The sequence below is a fragment of the Galeopterus variegatus genome, unplaced genomic scaffold, assembly GCF_000696425.1.
Source record: "Galeopterus variegatus unplaced genomic scaffold, G_variegatus-3.0.2 Scaffold1016, whole genome shotgun sequence".
NCBI lineage: Eukaryota > Metazoa > Chordata > Mammalia > Dermoptera > Cynocephalidae > Galeopterus > Galeopterus variegatus.
The window spans coordinates 179,914-200,884 of record NW_007727127.1 but is presented as its reverse complement, the minus strand read 5'-3'; the positions used below and the strand labels follow the sequence as shown (position 1 = coordinate 200,884).

General features: G+C 38.1%; 1 protein-coding gene across 1 annotated transcript in view; it reads left to right on the top strand.

Annotated features, from left to right (window-relative positions):
• The window catches only part of METTL9 (methyltransferase like 9), a 42,940-nt gene that overhangs the window by 8,553 nt on the left and 13,416 nt on the right, over positions 1–20,971 (top strand). The window contains exons 4-6 of the mRNA XM_008574232.1: positions 4,504–4,694; positions 8,669–8,878; positions 13,715–13,899. Coding sequence (XP_008572454.1) covers positions 4,504–4,694; positions 8,669–8,878; positions 13,715–13,899 — 586 coding nt within the window. The remainder of the gene's footprint in view (positions 1–4,503; positions 4,695–8,668; positions 8,879–13,714; positions 13,900–20,971) is intronic.

The following is a 20,971-nucleotide window of genomic DNA, read 5'->3' as shown; positions in this document are numbered from 1 at the left end:
CCCCCCCCGAATGTAACCATTGGTGCTCTTGAGCCATTCTCTCTTGCTGGAGAACCCTCCATACTCTGGTGGGCTGTGCTTTCTCTTTCTAACTAAAACTGCTCTTTGTATTTTGCCTGGAACTCTTGAGCTACACTATCGCTTGAGCCTGCTCAATCTTCTCTGGAGTGTACTTTCTCTTTTACTAAATAAACTGCTCTTTGTTTTTTCACCTCTGGTGTGTCTCATTCCAATTCTTTGTTCAAGACACTAGGAACCTGGACTTAGCTGGCAAAATCTGCAAATTCCCTCGGTTTCCCGTAACAAACCCGTGAAGGGGATCTCAAGCGGTGGCAATTTTGTCCCCCAGGGGACATTTGGCAATGCCTGGGACATTTGGGGTTGTCAGTTAGGGTAGTGCTACTGGCATCTGATGGGTAAAGGCTAGGGAGGCAGGTAAACAACCTACAATGCACAGGACAGCCCCCATAACAAAGGATTATTTGGCCCCAAATACCAGTAGTGCCAAGGTTGAGAAATGCTGGCCTTTAGGAATCTATTACTATCTAGATCACATTATCTTTTCTCTAAACACATCCAGTCCAGTCTGATTGGCAGAATAGTCCTGCTTTCTTTTCTCAAGCAGGCAAACTGAGTAGGGTTAAGAGAAACTTCTTTGAAAGAAACTCTTACAAAACAACATGTACCTGGAACAGGAGCTTGAATCAGCGGGTGCTGCTTAGGGACCTCTGGCTTCCCATTTGAGGCCATAAATGAAATGCAAAGTGCGTGACCAGGTGCCTGGCATATGGTAGGTGCTCACTCAGTATCTTTCTTCATTGCTTGCTTGCTTGGGGTAATGAAATATTGTGGTGAGTGGGTACCTTTAACCACTGTTTGCAGAATTGGGTTTAAGCAAGACCTTGCAGAAACCTTGGAGTTTGAGAAATTGACAGAAACCCGGTGGCAGCTGTCTCTGTGGTTATTCTTATGTTCCCTCCAGCATTTCATTAGAAACTCCAGATTCTATCTTGTTGGACTGCCTGTGATTCTTAAGAGTAATTCGTTTGATGAACATTTATGGTTCAACTGTCTCTGTGCCAGGTGCTGATGTCAGTCATTGTCACTACCTTTATGAGGCTCTTGGTTTGCCTGGTAAGATAGACACTAAACATGCAATTGTGCAGTTATTCAATTCAGAACTCATAAATGTTTCCTAGGACACATGGGATGTATGAGAGGGTATTAGAACAAGGGGACCTAACCTAGTCTGGAAATTCAAGGGAAACACACCTGAGGAAATATTTAGGCTGTGGTTGAATTAACCAGGTAAAGAGGGAGAGCTGGGGTGGTGGGAAATGTAGGGGACAGAGCAAATACCACGTGGGAAAGTCATGGGAAAGGAGCCTTACAGAAAAAGAAAGAAGGGTAGAGCACTGTGACATAGTGTGAGGCACCAGATGTCATGGGTTGGTAGGGAATGTCACGAGGTGAGGCCATGGACACAGAACAGATAAAAATGGGATAGGGCCTTATAAGCCATATTGAGCATTTTGGATATTATCCTAAGATTCCTGTGAAGCAGGGTAGTGACATAATCAGATTTGCATTTTAAAATTTGCATTTAAAAAGAGGTTTGCTAGTTACTTATGCTTTCAAACCACTTTTAATTTCTGGAATATCGAACTGCCACTGATACTTTGATGTATTTAAAAAAATTTTTAAATTTATTTTTATTGAAGCATAATTGATCATATATATTCCTGGGGCACAATGTTGACTATCATCACCCGTGCACAACACTTTTAATTTCTGGAATATCGAACTGCCACTGATACTTTGATGTATTTAAAAAAATTTTTTAAATTTATTTTTATTGAAGCATAATTGATCATATATATTCCTGGGGCACAATGTTGACTATCATCACCCGTGCACAATGTGCTGATCAAATCAACATCATTAGCATGTTCATCATTACAAATCATAATTACTCTTTATGCCCTTTAGCCAGTATTCACAGAGTTGCGCAACCGTTACCACTTTGTAATTTTGGAACATTTCATTACCCCAAGAATAAACCCCATACCTGTTAACAGTGACTCCCCATTATTCCCTCTCTCCAGTCCCTGACAACCACAGTCTACTTTCTATCTCTGGATTTGCATATTCTAGACATTAAATATAAGTTGAATTAAACACTATGCGGCCATTTGTGACTGGCTTATTTCACTTAGCATAATGTTGTCAAGGTTCATCCATGGTGGAGCATGAATCAGTACTTCATCCCTTCTTGTGGCTGAGTGCTACTCTGTTGTATGGGTTTACCACATCTTGTTTATCCATCAGTTGATGGATGTTTGAGTTGTTTCCACATTTTGGCAATTATGTATAATGCTTCTGTGGAGTTGACATTTATGCACATAGTCAGGAAGGACATAGATTTCAACCTCTATCTTTAAAGAGGAGAGCTTCACTTTTTATTCTGTAGCACATTATATTCAATAAGCAGTTTCTTTTCTGAAAGATTTATGTGGCAGTAAAGGTTCAACCACATGTGTTAATGTTGACGAATTGAGAGGAATGCTATTAAAAACCTGGTTTTCCTCTTGGCACTTGAAAGCTATATTTGCCATTAATGGTACCAGTTCTTGCTTAGTTCTTGCTTAGAAGTCAGAGTCCATTGTTGTTTAGATGTCCATTTGCAAATGGATGCCAAGGAATTCTTAGCTCCTCTGTTTCACTTGAATGACTTCTTGTCTATGTTAATAGTATGTACCTGATTACCTATTATCATGGTGGTGGCTTTCACCTTGATTAGTCACTTCAGAAAATAAAAAATAAAAGTCAGAGTGGCCTCAGTATTACAGAGTTCAGAATGTGTACCAGGAGGTCATGAGTATAATAAAAAATGTCTTACAACCTTGCACTGGGGGCATAACTTCAGGCACAGTAAGTATTAAGAATTAGTCAATGATTAAGCAAGAGCATTTTCAGACCAATAAAAAAAGTGTAGGCAGTGAATGTAAGAAGCTTTATAGCTTGTCATATATATAGGGTAGGAAAAATGAAAGTAGTTTTACATAAAACCCAAGCAGTTTTGTTAACAGTGGTTAAATGCCAAATTAGCACAAATCAGTCAACAACTGGAAAGGTTTGGTTTATCCAATTTAGGGTACAGGGTTTGTAAAATGATTAATCTTTGAAATTTAATGTGCCTGTTTGCTTGTGTGTTGGTTTATAACTGGTTCCTTTTAATGTTAGTGTCAGGAATGTTACCTAAGATTTTATTCAACATTTAGCAAGCTTAAGGTGACTGTAAAATTGGTCCACCAATTGTGCAAGCAGTTACCAGACACCTACTACTGATAAATGGTCATATTTGTCAGGGGGAAGCAACTCTTACTGGGAAAAATTGGTTGTTTCATAGCAGATGATAGTAACTGGTCTACTCTACAGTTTCATCACTGTACTTAATGGGCTTACTCTTATTTATTAGTCCATGTTAGAGGAATCTCATTGCTATTATTATTATTATAAGATTCTCACTGTTCACTTTGTACTATATCGAGGACTTGCCTACATTATCTTCAATCCTCATAGTACCCTATCAGGACAGATTAATACCAGTGATATATTTAGTCTACAGATGAGTAAAGAGAGGCTGAGATTAAGTGACTTACTTGTCTGAGTTCACATAGCAATAGCAAGCCAGGACTTGATTGTAGGGCTGACTCTAAAGCTGATGTACAGTCTACTTCCCCACTTCTCTGGTACACTAATTCTAAGTGAAATATTTATTGTGGAAGATTAAAATTTCATCTGTAGTTGAACTTCTTGAATTTTGTTCTAAAAAATACATGCTGGTTGGAGCTCGTTTGTCGAAATCTGGTTCTTAGCACGTTATTACTTTTTCTTCTCATTGATTGCAGTATGACCTGAAGTAACTTAATTGTTCTTGAGAACATTTTGTATCTGTCTGTAAGAATATCTTATGACCTGTTTGTGAGGCACATCTTAAGATTTCTAAAGGTCTCTTCTATATAGACTACAAGAAGAAAGGCAACTTAATCTGGTCACTGGAGTGTTAAATTCTGCTACTTACTCTCCCATTGATTTGTTTGGTGGTTTTGATTTGAGTCATTTGATCATGTGACTGTTTTATCTAAAAACAAGGTTAATAATGCTAGCTATTTGCCTTCTGAGTCAGAGAATCTGGCTTCATGATCTGGTTCTGCCACCTGCTAAGCTTGCTGACTTAAAAGCCTCTTCACCCTTCCCTCACCCTCTTTACCTACCTTGAGAGTTGTGAGAATTAGTTGACAAGTCATGTCTGAAGAAGTATTTTATACTTTATAAGTCATAAGAGTATAAGAGATGAAGATTATTCATAAAGTACCATGAAATTATATATTTGGAAATCTTAGGTTTGATAAGTCTTCTGTTTTTGTTTTTGAATTTTTTTAGGTGACACATCAGTTGTGCGTTTTAATTTTTGTTTTCTTTTTCTTTTTTTTTTTTTAGTGGTATGTGTGCAACAGAGAGAAATTATGCGAATCACTCCAGGCTGTCTTTGTTCAGAGTTATCTTGATCAAGGAACACAGATCTTCTTAAACAACAGCATTGAGAAATCGGGCTGGCTATTTATTCAATTATATCATTCTTTTGTGTCATCTGTTTTTAGCCTGTTTATGTCTAGAACATCTATCAATGGGTAAGTGAATGTTGGACTTTTTTTTTTCCCCCCTTTCTCTTTAGGCTTATAAAAGGAAAAATGAAAAAGAAAAGTTACCTTGTTCAAGATATTGAGCATCTCAGCTATAACACTTCTACTAGTCAAAATGCTTGGCAGTAGGTCCAGTGTTCCAGCTTTCTGCAGATAACACTTTTTAAATTCACCGTAACTTGACAAATAGCCTCATTAATCTGTATTTCTATGGTGGGAGTTACTTAGGGAAATGCTTCTTAGCTTTGATGTACACAGGAATTATCTGGGGATCTTGTTAAAATGCAGATTATGAGTCAGTAGGTCTGGGGCTGGGCATGAGATTCTGCATTTTTAACAAGCTCCCAGGTAATGCCAATGATGTTGGATGCTGCTGGTTGTGGACCACAGAGTAGCAAGACACTTGGAACCAAGCCCTTAGGCTGAAGAGTAAGATCTTTGCCTTAGACACACTTCCAGGAACAAGTATTTTGGGGGGATCTAATTAACCAACTCGACAGTGGGTAACGGCTTGTTTGAAATGAAAAGTACTGGATCTGTTCTTACGTAATTTCCATGCTCACCAGAATTTTATAAACTTATGAAATTCTCTGTCCCCAGAGTGGTTCTTTCATATAAATTGATAGAAAAAACTGCAGGAATTTTTTTTATTTTTTCTTGGCCAACATTTCAAACATCCCCACGGCCCTAGAATCCAGAAAGCCAAAGGGAAAAGCACCAGAGCTCTATGTTTAGAAAGCCTTGTTGGACCACTAAAGCCACTGGTTGGGCCCACTTTTCTCTTTCCCTTGACGTTTGGAGCCAGTTTCTTCTGAATGTCTGGATCCCCAGTCTATCATCTGGTCCATAAATATGTTGTCAGGCACCACAAGCCGTTTCTCAAGATTTCTTGCTTGGTTTTTTTCATTGTTGATGTGAAATTGCCTTACATTTGCCTCAGCAAACAGTTGTTATTTTTATATTGGTAGCTGACTTTATATAATTCGATCTGAAATTTTGTTCCTAAAAGTGGTTGTACTAAATTTCTATTCTATACCATATATTCATTCTTTGGAAATCAGATGAGTCACTGTAGCAGAGATTCTTATCTTTTCTGGGGTCCTGTACCTCTATGAAAGTGATTAAAGGTAGGAATCCTTCCTTCAAAAAGTATTTACATTCAGCATTTTGCATATAATTTGGGGGGTTCCCTTTTCCTATACCCTGGTTAAAATTCCCTGCTCTGGCATGTCAGTTTGATCACAGAGGCAATGAAATTACTAAACCCCTTTGGCTTCCCTTGTCTATAACTCTTCTGCTTTTTTCTTTTGATACCCCCCTACCCCCAGTCCCTCTTGCCCTGATTGTGTCTGATTCTCAGCTGAAAATTTAATTTTGAGCTCATTGGTACTTTTCATCCATGGCAATGGTAGATTATTACTGCAAGTGGCTGCCTCTTGCAGAAATAGTTGTTGCTATGGTACCTTCTTGAATTAACTTAAGATACTTCTCAGACTTCCTTTAGGTTGGAAAGGAGAAGGCCAGGTAAGGAAAGACTTGATATTGTTTTCAGAGTTTATTTTATAAGGAAGAGGCACACCTCCTTTATAGACTAATCTAGAGAAAACTTAGATTGTGGCCAAAGAAAGGATGGTTATTAAGCACTAAAGACAAGTTAGAGAGCTGTATCTCTCCATGGTATGTGTTTACCAGAAACCTTGTATTGGGCTAGGTCATTGTCTTAGTATTTTAGGTGGGACATCTCTTTGTTGTGTGAGACTGCCCCATACAATGCAAGAAGTCTAACTTTTCTGGCTTTGCCTACTAAAGGACAGTAGCGCCCCCAAGTCTTGTAGCTACTTGCAACTCTCCTACCTACTCCCAGTGCCCTCTAGAGGCCAAAACCAGTCCTGGTTGAGAAACACTGGGCTTGATAGATTTTGATTTATTTTTTGACAGTTTTAATCTTTTTGTGGAGTCTTCGTTGCTAATGTTCTTTAGAAATAAGACAGTGCTTCCGCCCTCTCTCTGGTGCCTTTGAAGTGTGGACCAGTCAGATGACCTTGTGAGCTCTCACCCCAGATGACCTCTAGCTCTAGAATTTTACGATAAGCATGTCAAGGGTCCTTATGTTCCAAAGAGATGGCTTGGGAAGCATGTTATTTTATAGCTGGGAAAGTTTAAGCAAAATATCTATTTTGTGGCTTGCTTTTGTCCTGTGGCAAGTCAGCACCACCATTTGAAACATGCCTCCCTCAGCCATGCTGCCTGTAGCCTCTTCCTGCTCAGGCCCTGGTTCCTGTGTGAAGTTTTGTACAGCTCTTTCAACAAGTTCAGTCCCTTTTCTTAGATTTACTTGTTTTTCCACTACAAGATACGAACAATTGAGAATTAAAAGCAACTTGTCTTTTATAAAATATGGTTTTCCTTGGTAAGCAGTTTAGTGGGTAGATCATGTCTGGTGGTCTCTGGGGTCTTCCTCCTTCCCACACCCCAATTTTTTAGCATTTTTCTGGGGCAAAAGACTTACTGTAAATGTTATATTGAATTTGGTTAAACTCTCCTGTGGGAGACACTGCTTTGGGAGCAACTCCCAGTGTTCTCCTTACTTTCAAGTATAAAGCCTTTTCCTCCTTTAAAAAAAAACCTCTTCTATGGCCTTAATGGGAAAAGGGGAGGGGAAGTTTGTTACATGAATTCATTATTTTTATTTTTTCCTGAAACTGGCCTTACTGCGAGCACTGTGTTGTACACATCTTTCCAGTCACTGAAAAGCAGACATATTGTACCTTATGATTATTTCCAAAAAGTTGGCAGTACAGTACACATTTCCCTGCCACTTCCTAGATCATTGGTTTTTAAACTGTGTTCTAGGGTGTGAGGAGGAAGTTCCTAGGAGCTGCTTCAGGCTGAAAAGAAAGGCCTACGAGTGGGCTGGCAGCAACATCAGGGCTCTCAGCCTCGGTCCAACAGCAGCAGCTGTCTTAACCTTTTATGTTGTCCATGAGTTCTACTTTACTTAAAGAAAGGGTTCTGCTGCTTAAAGGAAGTTTGAGAATTCTTGCCGTAGACAAAGTAGGATTTTTTTTTTTTTTTTGGTGGTTGCCAGTATAGAGATTGAACCCTGGGCAAATTAGGATTTGAGAGTCAGGAAACAAGTTCTAAATAGAGAGTGCATTTTATTTCCTGAGATGATGCTTCCATGAGACTGGGTTTGAACTATAGCTGCTTTTCTGAGCATTCTCTTTGATTTCCATTTTAACTCCTCTCAGTCTCTTTTTTCAAAGGCATTAATGTGGTTTTGCATGTTTTTTTGGTAGGACCTTTAGAAGTAATAGGACCCAGCCAATTGTAAAATATAAACTGACACAAGTATGCATCTACTTCTTTAATGCAAATTAACTGATATCACAAGGACCGCTCTTTTCCTCTTTTCTCTAAAAATCTTAAAAATCTTACACTAAAGCTATTTTTTTCTCACTGTTGTTTAGTTTGATATTCTAAATGGCTTTTTTCCCTATTTGATTTCTCTGCCTAGTGTTACTGCCTAGTTTCTGATTCTGTTAGCCTGTCATCTTTTTAAACTGATAAATGTGTTTTCTATTGCTTCTTCCACCTTTGCTTCTTATTTTGAGTTAAATTCTTCACATTCATCTTTTAATTTTTATTAGCTTCTTCTTCCTTTCCCTTCTCCTCTCATCCTTTTCCTCTTTCACCTTTTATTTCTCTCCTTCCCCCATGCCTTTTGGGGTATTACTTACAAGTCTAAAGACAAATGATGATATCTGGAGGTATTTTCTTATTTTAAACTTTGCTTTTTAATCACAGAAGTCATATAAAAGATAATATGTGTTTTAATCATATAATAAAAATTTTATAAGTTTACAAATGTGCTGGTGCTGAGTTACTACATTCACTTTGTGTGTGTATGGGGGTTACTTACTTCACATAGATTCTTCCATTTTTATTCTTTTTATTTTCAGGTTGCTAGGAAGAGGCTCAATGTTTGTGTTTTCACCAGATCAGTTTCAGAGACTGCTTAAAATTAATCCAGACTGGAAAACCCATAGACTTCTTGATTTAGGTGCTGGAGATGGAGAAGTCACAAAAATCATGAGCCCTCATTTTGAAGAAATCTATGCCACTGAGCTTTCTGAAACTATGATATGGCAGCTTCAGAAGAAGAAATACAGGTATAATTTTTAGACGTGGTTTATGGTATATGTCTTAGTTTTAGATGTATTTCGTCTTGAAAGTATATTATTTAAAGGATATGAATCAGAAACGATTTTCCATGATTTGAAATTTTAAAAAAATCTTTCCATACACAACCAAGTGGAAACTTAGAAAGAAATAATCTTTCCATGGCAGTATTTTTCTGGAGCAGAGGAGAGGGAGGACAATGGCTAGTTGAAAACAACTTGGAAAAGGCAGATCAGATGTAGGGACTTGTTCCCTAATCAGAATCTGCCGTTGTGCAGTTCAGGGTCATTAAGTACATTCACATTTTCGCACAACCGTCACCACCACCCGTCTCCAGAACTTTGTTATCTTCCCCAACGGGAGCTCTGTACCCATTAAACAATAACTCCCCATTCTTTCCTCCATCCAGCCCCCGACAACCCCCACTCTACTTTCTGTCTTTTGACTGTGGAATTTGTCTACTCTAGGTACTTCATATAAGAGGAATCATACATTTGTCATTTGTGACTGGTTTATTTCACTTATCATAATGTCTTCAAAGTTTATCTATGTTGTAGCCTCTGTCAAAATTTCCTTTAAGGCTAAATAATATTCCATTGTATGCATATTGTTTATCCATTCATTTTGTTTACCTATTCATCTGTTGCTGGGCATTTGGGTTGCTTTTACTATCTGACTCTTGTGCTAATGTGAATAATGCTGCTGTGAACATGGGTGTACAACTAACTGTTTGAGCCCCTGCTTTCACTTCCTTTGGGTATATACTCAGAAGTCAACTTGCTTCCACTTGTATCTGCTTACAATGGTAAGTCTATGTTTAATTTTTTGAGGAACTGCCATACCTTTTCTGTAGCAGCTGTACCATTTTACATTCCTACCAGCAGTGTACAAGGGTCCAATTTCTCCACGTCCTTGACAATTCTTGCTATTTTCTGTTTTGTTTTGCTGTGCTTTTTAATACTAGCCATCTGTAAAATGGGAGCGAAGTGTCAATTCTTGGTTTTAAGACCATCTGAAAGACTTAGGGAGAAGGGTGTTCTTATTCAGTACGGATTCTGTTTCTTGGGATGTTCCTGTATATTGGCTGAGAACAGAATGGGCGAAGTGGAGCTGGGGCTGGAGCCCACCTTCCTCTCTACAGTATTTTGGAAGCCTGGCTTAGCCTTAGAGAGAAAGGAGCAAGAATTGTGTAGTCACTTACTTTCCTATCCACATGTTTCTGCTTTTACAGACTAACCCTAGGGACAAAGCATCAGCCAGCTTTTGGAATGGGACTGGGTTGAACATTTACAAAATGTGGAAATTTTTAGCCTGGAGAAGGGAAGACCAGCTCTAGAGGGTTGGAAGGGAAGATTACTGTAAACAGGTAGTCAGTGGGATTTTATGTGGAAGGAAGGAGTAGGTATACAGTCTCTGATATAATCAGGAACAGCTAAACACAGAAGCTGAATTACAGGTTAGGGAGACTGACCTTCCTAACAGCTGGAGCCTTCTAAGTCCTTATCCCTGTCAGTGTTTAAATAGCTGTTAGGGATGTTATAGGAGGAGACTTACATAGGTGTGAGTTTGAACTAAGTCATTTGTAAGGTCCCTCCCCCTTAGCTCCAGCACTCTGTCTCAGATTAGGTCATGGTGAGTCTGTGTGGTGATAATTGAAATGTATTCTTTCAGTTAGAAATTTTCACCATTTCAAAACTTGGAGTGCTTTGACCTTTGTTATGGCAGTAGCTTAAGTCATGCTAAATTCCTAATATGACCCCTGCCCCCATCTTAAAAAAAAAACAAAAAAACTCCCAGTGCTTTGAAATGGGCCAAGGGAGGAAGGTGTTGGAACCTTGTCTTCAGATGATTGACAGTCATCCCTCCCTTTCCTTGCTTTGACTCTTAAGTGCCTAAATGGAATTTTCAGTGAAACATCAGATGTTTGAATTAGTAATTCAATATATCTAGAGTTTACATGGTATGTAACCTAGTAAACATACCCACCGCATAAAAAATATTTGGTTTAATTTTTTCCCTAATATACAACACGTATGCCCATCTGCAATGTAGAGGGGAAATTCATACTGGTTGACACTACTTCTGTAATGTTATCAGTGTGAAGTAAAGACGTTTTACAAAAGTGGGAAATTTTGTGACCATTTGAACAGTTTGAGGTTTTAATGAGGAAGTAGTATCTTACTAAGTTTAGGGCTCTCCCAACCTGTGATGGCAAGGGAGAATTTTGGCTTAATTTCACATTTTCATTTGGGTCTTTTTTTGAAGATGTAGCTATTTTTTGTTTCTCTTCAATATCTGGTCCCATGAAAAATAGGCTTTTTAATAAAGGTCTGGACGGCATTTTTGAAATAGATCAATAAGTAGGAATTGGCCAGTTTTTCCTCTGTTTTGTCAAGATGCTGTTGTTTATACCAGAAAACCCTATTGTAAAATTTAAGGATGTGGCTTTGATTTTTAGAACAAAACAGTAACTATACATTGTTGATATTTTGTTTTTTATTTAGGATTTATCAAAATACTGATTGCTTTGTCATTCTCTAAGGAAAAATGCATTTTAAATCCTCCTGGAAGGAAAACTATTACTTGTTTTCTTGAAGATAATAATCCCTTGAAAAGATACCCTGCTTCTAGGGTTAGAAATGCTGTTTTAGAAAAGCCATAGACATAGGAAGGTATTATACATTTAACTCTTGATTGTGTGCAATTATGAACAATTCCACAATTCAAATGGCAATAAATAGGCAGGAAAAAACTTTGGTGGCATGTTTACTTTCTGCAGTGTGCTTTACCAGAAGGTAATGTTAGGATGAGTTCACATGGTGTGAGTGGTGGTTAGTAGATGGTGGAGGCATGAAGCTGAGTGGTGATGGGGGTGAGTTTGGAATTAACTCCTCATGGATGATTCACATACGGTAATCAGAAAGGAATTGTATGATCTTTAACGTGCATTTGAAAGATGTTAACTTTAATCACTTATCCGTGTATGTTTGGGATCTTTCTCAAAAAGAAAATATTGTAGGTAAGAATTCTATTTCTCATGAAATAAGGATGAAGTTGAGCTTCTGTAGGTGTAGATTTAACTGTGCCAGCATTAAAGTTATAATTATGAGCATATATTTTTCTCTCAGAATGATCAACGTGGACACTACCTATCTGCAACTAGTTTTGAGGTGGACTTAGTGAGATTATTTTAGATTAAAACAAGCTGATTTTGTTTGGCTTCTGCTTCATTGCAGATAGACCTAAGAATTTTTTTTTTTTTGTCCTTTTTTGTAACCGGTAAGGGGATCGCAACCCTTGGCTTGGTGTCGCCCGTACCGCGCTCAGCCAGTGAGCGCCCCGGCCACTCCTATATAGGATCTGAACCCGCGGCGGGAGCGCTGCTGCGCTCCCAGCGCAGCACTCTCCCGAGTGCGCCCCGGGGTCGGCCCGGTTTTGTTTTTTTAAATCAAGTATGTAATTTGTTTTTTGTGACTTATGATTTTAAATTGGCTGTTTGGCTAAGGCATTAATATACAAACAGTCCTTTCTTTTTAATTGTTCATTCAGATTTTAAAATGGGAATTTGAATTTTTTATCCTGAAAGTAGAATCTTCTCAGCGATGTTTTGAAACTCTTCTTTGAAATGAGCTAAATCCAGTTTCTAAAATCATTATTGCAGTTGATTTCAGTACAGCGAAGTGATTTTTGAAGCCCTAATGCCCTACAGTACTTATTTCAAACAATGTTTAGTGTAATAAAACCACCTGTACAATAAGGGAATCTTAACTAGTCCCTTCAAATTCGTTAGAGTGTTGTTTGAAGGAGGCTTTAGTTTACTAAAATATAGGTTGAAAAGAAGGTGCTGCTGAATGGTGTGTGTTTTTCTTCTACTAAGCTTATATAAAATATTATGCTAATGAGTTTTTCAAAACAGCCCTCATAATACTTTCAGAATTTTCTAAGATATCTCTACTGTATCTGTTCAGCATAATTAAAGACGTGTTTATCAAAGATTCTTTTTTGTTTCCTTTTCCACTTGTATCCGTCATAACTTTTCTCACCTACCATATTCTCAATGGTATAACCAAGCAGGAGTAAGTAATTAATAGAATTGCTTTAATGGTGTGGCTAACAAAGATTCTTGATATAAAACCTCCCCCTTTCTGTAGATAAAAAGATTGTAAAGGACGAAAAATGTTTTTGTGTGTGTGTGTAAAAGAGAGAGATTGAGGGTTGAGAGTGGTTTTTTAACCATGCTCTTTATTTACAGTTTTAATAGGATGTCCTGTGCTTTATCTTTTTCTGTATAGTCATTCAGATGTGAAGGTTCAAGAGTGTGAAATAATCTCTCTCTCCTGGGAACAGGAATATGTGCTCAAAAGGTCATAGGTTACAAATGGAAATTATTTTATACCACCGCTAGCCATTCTTAAGAATGGGGGGGACGCTAGGAATAGAACACATGAGTAGATGATGATTAAATTCCAATCAGTTTTTAAAAGCAGAACTCTTTTGTTCATTAACCAGTGTTCAAGAATTTGATGTCTTAGTTTCATGACCATTTTTGTCACCTTGTGTCCTCATGCTTATTAAGCATATGGTTAGTTCTCGTAAAGGAAATTTTGTTTGTTCTGAGATTTGGAAATAGATGAAATGCTAAATTTAAAGAAATATGGTTGTTGTTTTTCTCTTCCCTGACCGTTTTATTACTGCAAGTATAAATTATAAGTGAATTTACTTTGATTTAGGAGACATAGTTAGAGCCTTTACTGGCATCTCACTTATTTTTAAAAGTGTATTTAATGGGGGGGCTATCTTAATCCAGTTCTTTCTTATTTTTCCAGAGTGCTTGGTATAAATGAATGGCAGAATACAGGGTTCCAGTATGATGTCATCAGCTGCTTGAATTTGCTGGACCGCTGTGATCAGCCCCTGACTTTGTTAAAAGATATCAGAAGTGTCTTGGAGCCAACTAGAGGCAGGGTTATCCTTGCCCTGGTCCTGCCTTTTCATCCCTATGTGGAAAACGGTAAGGGTGGTCAGGCCAATTCTTACCCTGGATCACTCTTTATTGGTATTTGTGACGTTGTGCTGTGTACAATTAAACATTGTTTAGTATTTCTTAGAATAGCCTGTAATTTAAAATAATACTGTTAACACATGTAAAATATCCCCTTGGTTAATGTTCATCTTAATGTGGATTAATGTACAAACTAGTCCTGTTTGCACTGGAAATGATTAATAGTCAGCTGGCCTGCCTTCTTGAGACTGAAAGCCTAAAATGCATCTATATTGTCTGGTTTTAGATGGAGCTTGAACCATTTATTTATTAGCTTATAAACTGAGTCCAGCAGTGAATGATACTTTTTAATCTGCTCATATATACTTCCTGAATGTCATGGCTGCTTTGTTTTGCATTTTGCATTTCTTATCCCAGACTCTAAAAATGATAAAAGTGGTTGTTTTGCTCTTTTGAAGACCATTCGTTTTCTAGCATGTATCATTTCTTTGTGTAATGTTTTATTTATTTATTTATTTATTTATTTTATTGCATGGTCTTGCTCTTTGGCAATATTGAATGAAGAATATATTAGAAGAAATGGTTTGATTTCATGTCACTTCATATTACCATGACTTCTGGCACTTTATGTGACTTAATGTGACACTAATTCATACTTTCAGCTTATGTGGTTTACTTTTCAGGTCATCTTGAAGGTTATGACTTTAAGTCTCTCTTTTGCATTTTGGTAAGCTAATGGACATTAATATAAAGATTATTTATTATATAAGTAATACATGTTAATATTTAAAAGTCTTTAGTTTTTCTCTTTTGCTGCCTAGATGGCCTTGGCTTCAAAAACTCTAAGAGCTTGCAGGCATTTAAAGAAATTTATTACTATTTTGCAAGTGTCACAGTTATTAAATATCATGAAAATCTAAGTCTTAAGGGATAATGCTCATGTTTCTTAGAACCACGGAGTCTCTATGGATTTGTGTTACCATTTGCTCCTCAATTTCTCCTTGTCTTTATTTTTTTCCCCCAGGTCTTAGTCCCTTCAGATTTAATGCTTGTCTTAACATTTACCAAATGGTTTTACATTTGTGTGGTGGTGGGGAGAATGGGGAATTCTTTAGACATGGGAGGGTGGGGAAGAGAACAGATAGAACAGATATCCCCTCTCCCATCTTACTTCTCCATTTTTACATTCCTATTGTTGAATGGTTTGTCATGGTAAAAACCTGATTTAAATGCAAATGCCTGTATGTCATGTGTATGTGGCACAGTGAAAAAACCTAGTAAATATTCTCCTTGGTAATTCAGTGGCCTGACCTGCTTTCAGTGCTGTTGCCTGTGTAATTCAGCCTGAGCTCCATCTCTCTGCCTGGCCCGCACGAGCCATCAGGTTGTAAGGCCCCGGCTTCCTGTGTCCTGTTGGGCAGCCCCATGGCAGAACATGAATGCTACTTCCTGGCACAGCAGGAGGTGGAAGAGCAGGGGGAAGAAACATCATCCTAACCATGAATTTTATTTCCTTGTGTTTCTGACACTGAAAATCAAGAGGAAGTCAAACGAGACAAAAGGGCAGTCTCTGCTAAGGCTTGAAAACAATCTCCTTGATTGTGGATGTGCAGAGCTGCCTGTGGGGTTTGAGAAGTCTGGCATGTGCCACACTGCAAACCTGAGACAAGAAGCCTTGTTGCTTTGGGTGACCTTTAGTGACCTATAAATTTTGCAGACTGCTCCACGGCATTCTGTTATTGCTTCCTTTCTCTACGTCACTAATTAGATCCTGATGATTTCCATGTGAAACTGTGTGAGGGCTGTGAGGTGCAAAGTGGTCTTGCTGTGTAAGCCCATGAATACTGGCCTGTTTTAAGGGTGTCTGAGTATGCTTTGCATATTTAGCTTCATTTTTTTTTTAACAGAAAGCAATTGTAGGCGACAGGATTACTTGTCTAATATTTTGGATAAATGTCTTGAAATTAAATCACAGCAGTTTTGTTGCTTAGATTAACTTGGAAAAAATGTTTCTAATTTCATTTTATTTGGTTTACTGATCCAGTTTTGGTTAGGAGTTGTTAAATCTAGTGAGGATTATTTTAAACACCAAAAAAAGGAGAGGTATATAATAGAGAAAAGGAGAGTTAGAGTATAAAAATGAAAATTTAATGACATGTTTAATTTTTCAAAATCATAGTTTTTGTAAAACAGTCATTCATGGTGAAATGGTCAAGCAGCTTGCAGAAGGGTGTGCCTTGAAGAGTTTCTCATCCACTCTGGTTCCACAATCTTGTCCAGGTATCCTGAATATTCTTCAAAAGATAGACCCTACAATTATATGTATGTACATTAAATATTATTTATACAAGTAAAAGCCCATTATAAATGCTTTTATTGCCTTTTTCCACTTAAATGTATTTAGGAAGGTATCCCTTGACAGTGCATATGTATCTATATCGTTGTCTGGATGGTGAGCAGTGCTATGCTAGAGCTGTCTTCTACTGGCTCATGGGAGCTGATTGTTATATCGGTAGGAATTTAGTGAACTGGTTGTTAAACATGGCCATTATTGAAATTGGCTGTGGTGGAAGTATTTATGCCTCAGAAAGTGGCAAACACTGCATATATAGCCTCTCTTCTCTGAGCTGGTTGTGAAGCATTTACCTGCACACCACTTGGATGTATGATAACTCCATTTGAGGAGGCCCCTAGTAATGTTCTTTCAGATAACAGCAGTTTGCTTATTATGATGTTAAACAAGAAAAAGTGGACATTTTTATCTATTTCTGACTTGCTGAAAATATTTCTACTTTTTTTTTTTTTTTTTTTTTTTTTTTGTGGCTTGCTGGTACGGTGATCCAAACCCTTGATGTTGGTGTTATAAGACCATGCTTTAACCAACCAAGCTAAATGTCCAGCTCAGATCTAATGTCTTTGGTTTTTTTCTTTTTTTGGTGGTTGGTCATTACAGGGAAGTGAATACTTGACCCTCATGTTACAAGGCTGTGCTCTAACCAACTGAGCTACCTGGCCAGCCTGGTGTCTCTACTTTAAATATGATGCTATGTTTTGGCTTGAGATTGCTGTCATTTGGCTTTAGATACATGTTTTTTTAATCCTATTTTATCAAGAGCTTAAAAGTCAGCGATTAATATTGAATTTTGTTACCTGAGTTTTTAATGTCTATGGAGCTGGCCATATTATTTTTCCTCCTTTGACTTATTAAATTTATAGTTCTTTTCTATTATATATCCACTCTTGCACTTCTGGGCTCATCTTAGTGTTTCATCTGCAAAAAAGGGGCTAATGCCTACCTTGAGGTCTATAGTGAGGATTAAATAATGTAATGTATAAGACAGTGCCCACCTGTGTCTGTCTCATATTGGTGTTTGATATATGTTAATTTTATTATATCCTATTGTTACTTTGTTCTTATTTGTGGCTTTATTGAGCATACTTGTTCGCTGTTCTTCAGTTGAAATATTTTTTAGTGTCTTTTATATGTGCCTAAAATTCTTAAAACAATAATCAGAATTTGAAGTCTTCATTCTGCATTTTAACTTTGACTCAAAGTCTATGCATTCTCCATCAGTTTATGTTTCTTGATGCCACAGAATCTTACTTAACTATATGCCTGTTAGCTGGGGGTTTCAGATTCTCTCAAGTCCTTATATGGTATGAAAAAGAAATAACTTATTTTGAAAATCCTGTTAAAATCTTTTGGTGTGTGGTTTAAGTGCTGGTATCTAGAGGGTAGGGTATGTAGACACTAGAAAACCTTTCTGTTCATTTCCCTCTTATAGTTGTGTTGTAGACTGAATGTTGTGTTCCTCCCAAAATTTATATGTTGAAACTAACCCCCCCCATTGTGATGGTATTTGGAGATTGGGCCTTGGAGAGGTAATTAGAATTAGATGAGGTCATGAGTGTCCCACCCTCATGAATGGGACTAGTGCCCTTATAAGAGTCCGAAGAGACCTTGCTTCTCTCTGTTTGCTGCCATGCAAGTATACAACAAAAAGTTGGCAGTCTGCATCTTGGAAGAGGGTCCTTACCAGAGCCCAACTGGAACCCTGATCTCAGACTTCAAGCCTCCAGAACTGCGAGAAACCAAGTTCTGTTGTTTATAACCACCCAGTCTGTGGTAGTTTGTTATAGCAGCCTGAACTAAGACAAGTTGTTTCAGTATTATTCTCTTTTCATTGTCATGGGAAACTCAAATGTGAACAGAAAGCCATAGCATAATCCTTTTCAGTGAAAATTCTTCTGGGTGCTCAGATAGCAGGAAGATTAGTACCGTTAGGGATTCAGTGAACGGTCTTTATGGAGGGGGTGAGAGTCGATGGCTAGGCAGTGAAGTTTGCTGCACATCTCAGCTGAAATGCTGAATGAATGTTTTCTACAGAAACATTGTTCAGTCGCATTCATGTGAAGGCATTTGAGCACCTACTATGTACCAGCTAGTGCTAGGCAGTGGAAATACAAAGATAAATGAGAAATGTGCTTCTAGTGTTAAAACACAGAATTGTACAGAAGATTGTGATAGTGGCAGGATGGTGTGATAAAAAATATGACAAAGTACTGTGAGATTAGGGGAGGAAAGATCTGTTAACTTTTGGGGGAGTTAGGGGAGGTTTCATGTTGGGGGTGACATTTGAGCTGTGTTTGCAGTCTGTGACGCATTGTACCTGGCAGAGGGGAACAGCACATGCAGAAGCATGAGGATGTGGACAAGACGGGTTTGGGGTGGGGCAAGTTCAGTGCAACCCAAGGAGAGTATGCAGAAAAGGCCTTTGACTGTGCAATAGTACAGCACTTGATAGATATGGTTGGCTAGATGGATGAATAAAAGTGGATGGTATACACCAGCCACTCTTATATATGACCTAGGGGAGCAGAACTCCTTTTTTTTGGAAAGTGTATTTCAAATTTCAGCTAACAATCTTTGAAACACAGTCCTTGCTTACATTGGGAAAGGCATATTTTGAATTAAATACTAGTTTATTTTAGGGATTGTGTCTCTTGGTTAGTTACACAAAGAACAATGTATCTTCAGCTCTGGAATTAAGTGCCTAAATGTAATGACTTCCAAAAATGAGAAGTAAATGATTTAATTCAACACTTATTCTATTCACCTAGATGGAATTAGTACTTACCTTTTTTTTGGCTGTCTGGCTTCATTAATTTCACTCAAGCTTGTGGTCTCAAAGTTGGGAAGTAAACACCTCAGAGAGTATACAAGACAATTTATTTTGGGATATAGGAAGAAAATATTAGCATTTCTATTCGTAGTGCGTTTTATGCCATTGTTTAATTTCTATTTTTGTGTATGAGATACAAACAAATACACACATACATGCATATACTATACACACATACAACATACATATACACATGCACTCACACATATACGCACATATGCACAAATAAGATGAAGGTACATGCTTCCTCCTTTTCCTTTCCCATTTTTCTGGGCACATTGATCAGAAAGGTTTGCTACCACTGATTTTAAGCCTTTGGTGCACAATGCTTTCAAAGGAAATAAGATGAAGGTACATGCTTCCTCCTTTTCCTTTCCCATTTTTCTGGGCACATTGATCAAAAAGGTTTGCTACCACTGATTTTAAGCCTTTGGTGCACAATGCTTTCAAAGGGGTCTTAAAGTATTTTAAAATTCTATCTGGTTTTTTAAAATATGATTCATTTAATCCTAGTTTAAAAGAAACAAACATAATAGGTTGTAATGCATGTTTAATAAATGCACACTTGTGGGTACTTTAGATTTTTTTTACACTGAAATAGCTTTCAAAGAACAATCAATATCATGTTTTCTTAGTGAAATGGCAATATATTCCATAAATATATTTGCTGTGCCCAGTGCCCTGTCTGATATTTTCCTCCTGAATTGGTTAAAAATTGGTACTGCAAAGGCACTTGTGAAGTTGAGTGTTTGCACACTGCCTCCCTGGTGCTGTGATTTGGCACAACACGGACATCTAGGGTTAGTTGTGGCTTATTTGTTCTGAGGTTTTCTGTTTAACCTTCTGCTTTGGATTATGTATATTTTAGTTTTTGTATTCTAATGCTAGTCTCTATTCTTACTTTTCATTGGTAGCATGATTTAAGTAGTTATTTTGCATACCCTGGCAGGAAAATGTGCACTGTATCATCGCCCCATTACAGTATCAGAGGAAATAATTTTTGTTTCAAGGTACTTTTATTTATTTTTTTATTGGTTATGAATATTCATGGATACCAAGCTGACCATCCACTGTCATGTCCAAGATGTGATGGCTAGATCAATACTGGCAGTGTGCCCATTACCACAACTTGCGATTACACCTTGTGTCCCCCACCCAATTTATCCCCGACCTCCCTCCCACTTTCCTTTTCTCCCACCCCACTTTGTATCCCTAGGTATGTTCTCTCCCTCTGCAAGTCCAAAGCACCACTGTGGTCTTTCTTTCCTTCCCTCCTTCTCTCTTAGCTCCCACTTATGAATGAGGACATGCAGTATTTTTCCCTCTGTGCTTTGCTTATTTCATTCTCAGGATACTTTTCAAAATGAATTTTTCTAACCCAAATCTGGCACTTGCCTTCTTCCTTTTTTCCGTCCCAACTGGTTCTAGTTGTCCCGTCATTTCCACAATCCATAAGCATAATCTTTCACCCATAGTAGAGGCAGGTGGTTTGACTACGGATCTTCTCAGGGTAGTCATCACACACCTCATATGTGGAATGAAGCAAATGTAGTCGTTATAAAAGTTTTTGAAAATGTTAGGCCGCTTAGAATTTTCCTGGCAAATCAGGAAAGTGTTTTTTACTTGCATTTTGTTGGGTTTCAGTATTTTGGTAATTACTGTTCGTTACACTTTCCCTCTGCTCTGGCATCCTTCTTTTTTTTTTTTTTGTCTTTTGACTTTTTCCGTGTCCGGCAACGGATCGCAACCCTCAGTGTCGCCCCCGTACCGGACCGGGGACCAGCAACGGGATCGCAGCCCTCGGCGCTGCTCCCGCGCCTCGCTCAGCCAGTGAGCGGGAACCGGTCCGTATGTGGGATCCGAACCCTCGGGCGGGAGCGCCGCCGCGCTTCCCAAGC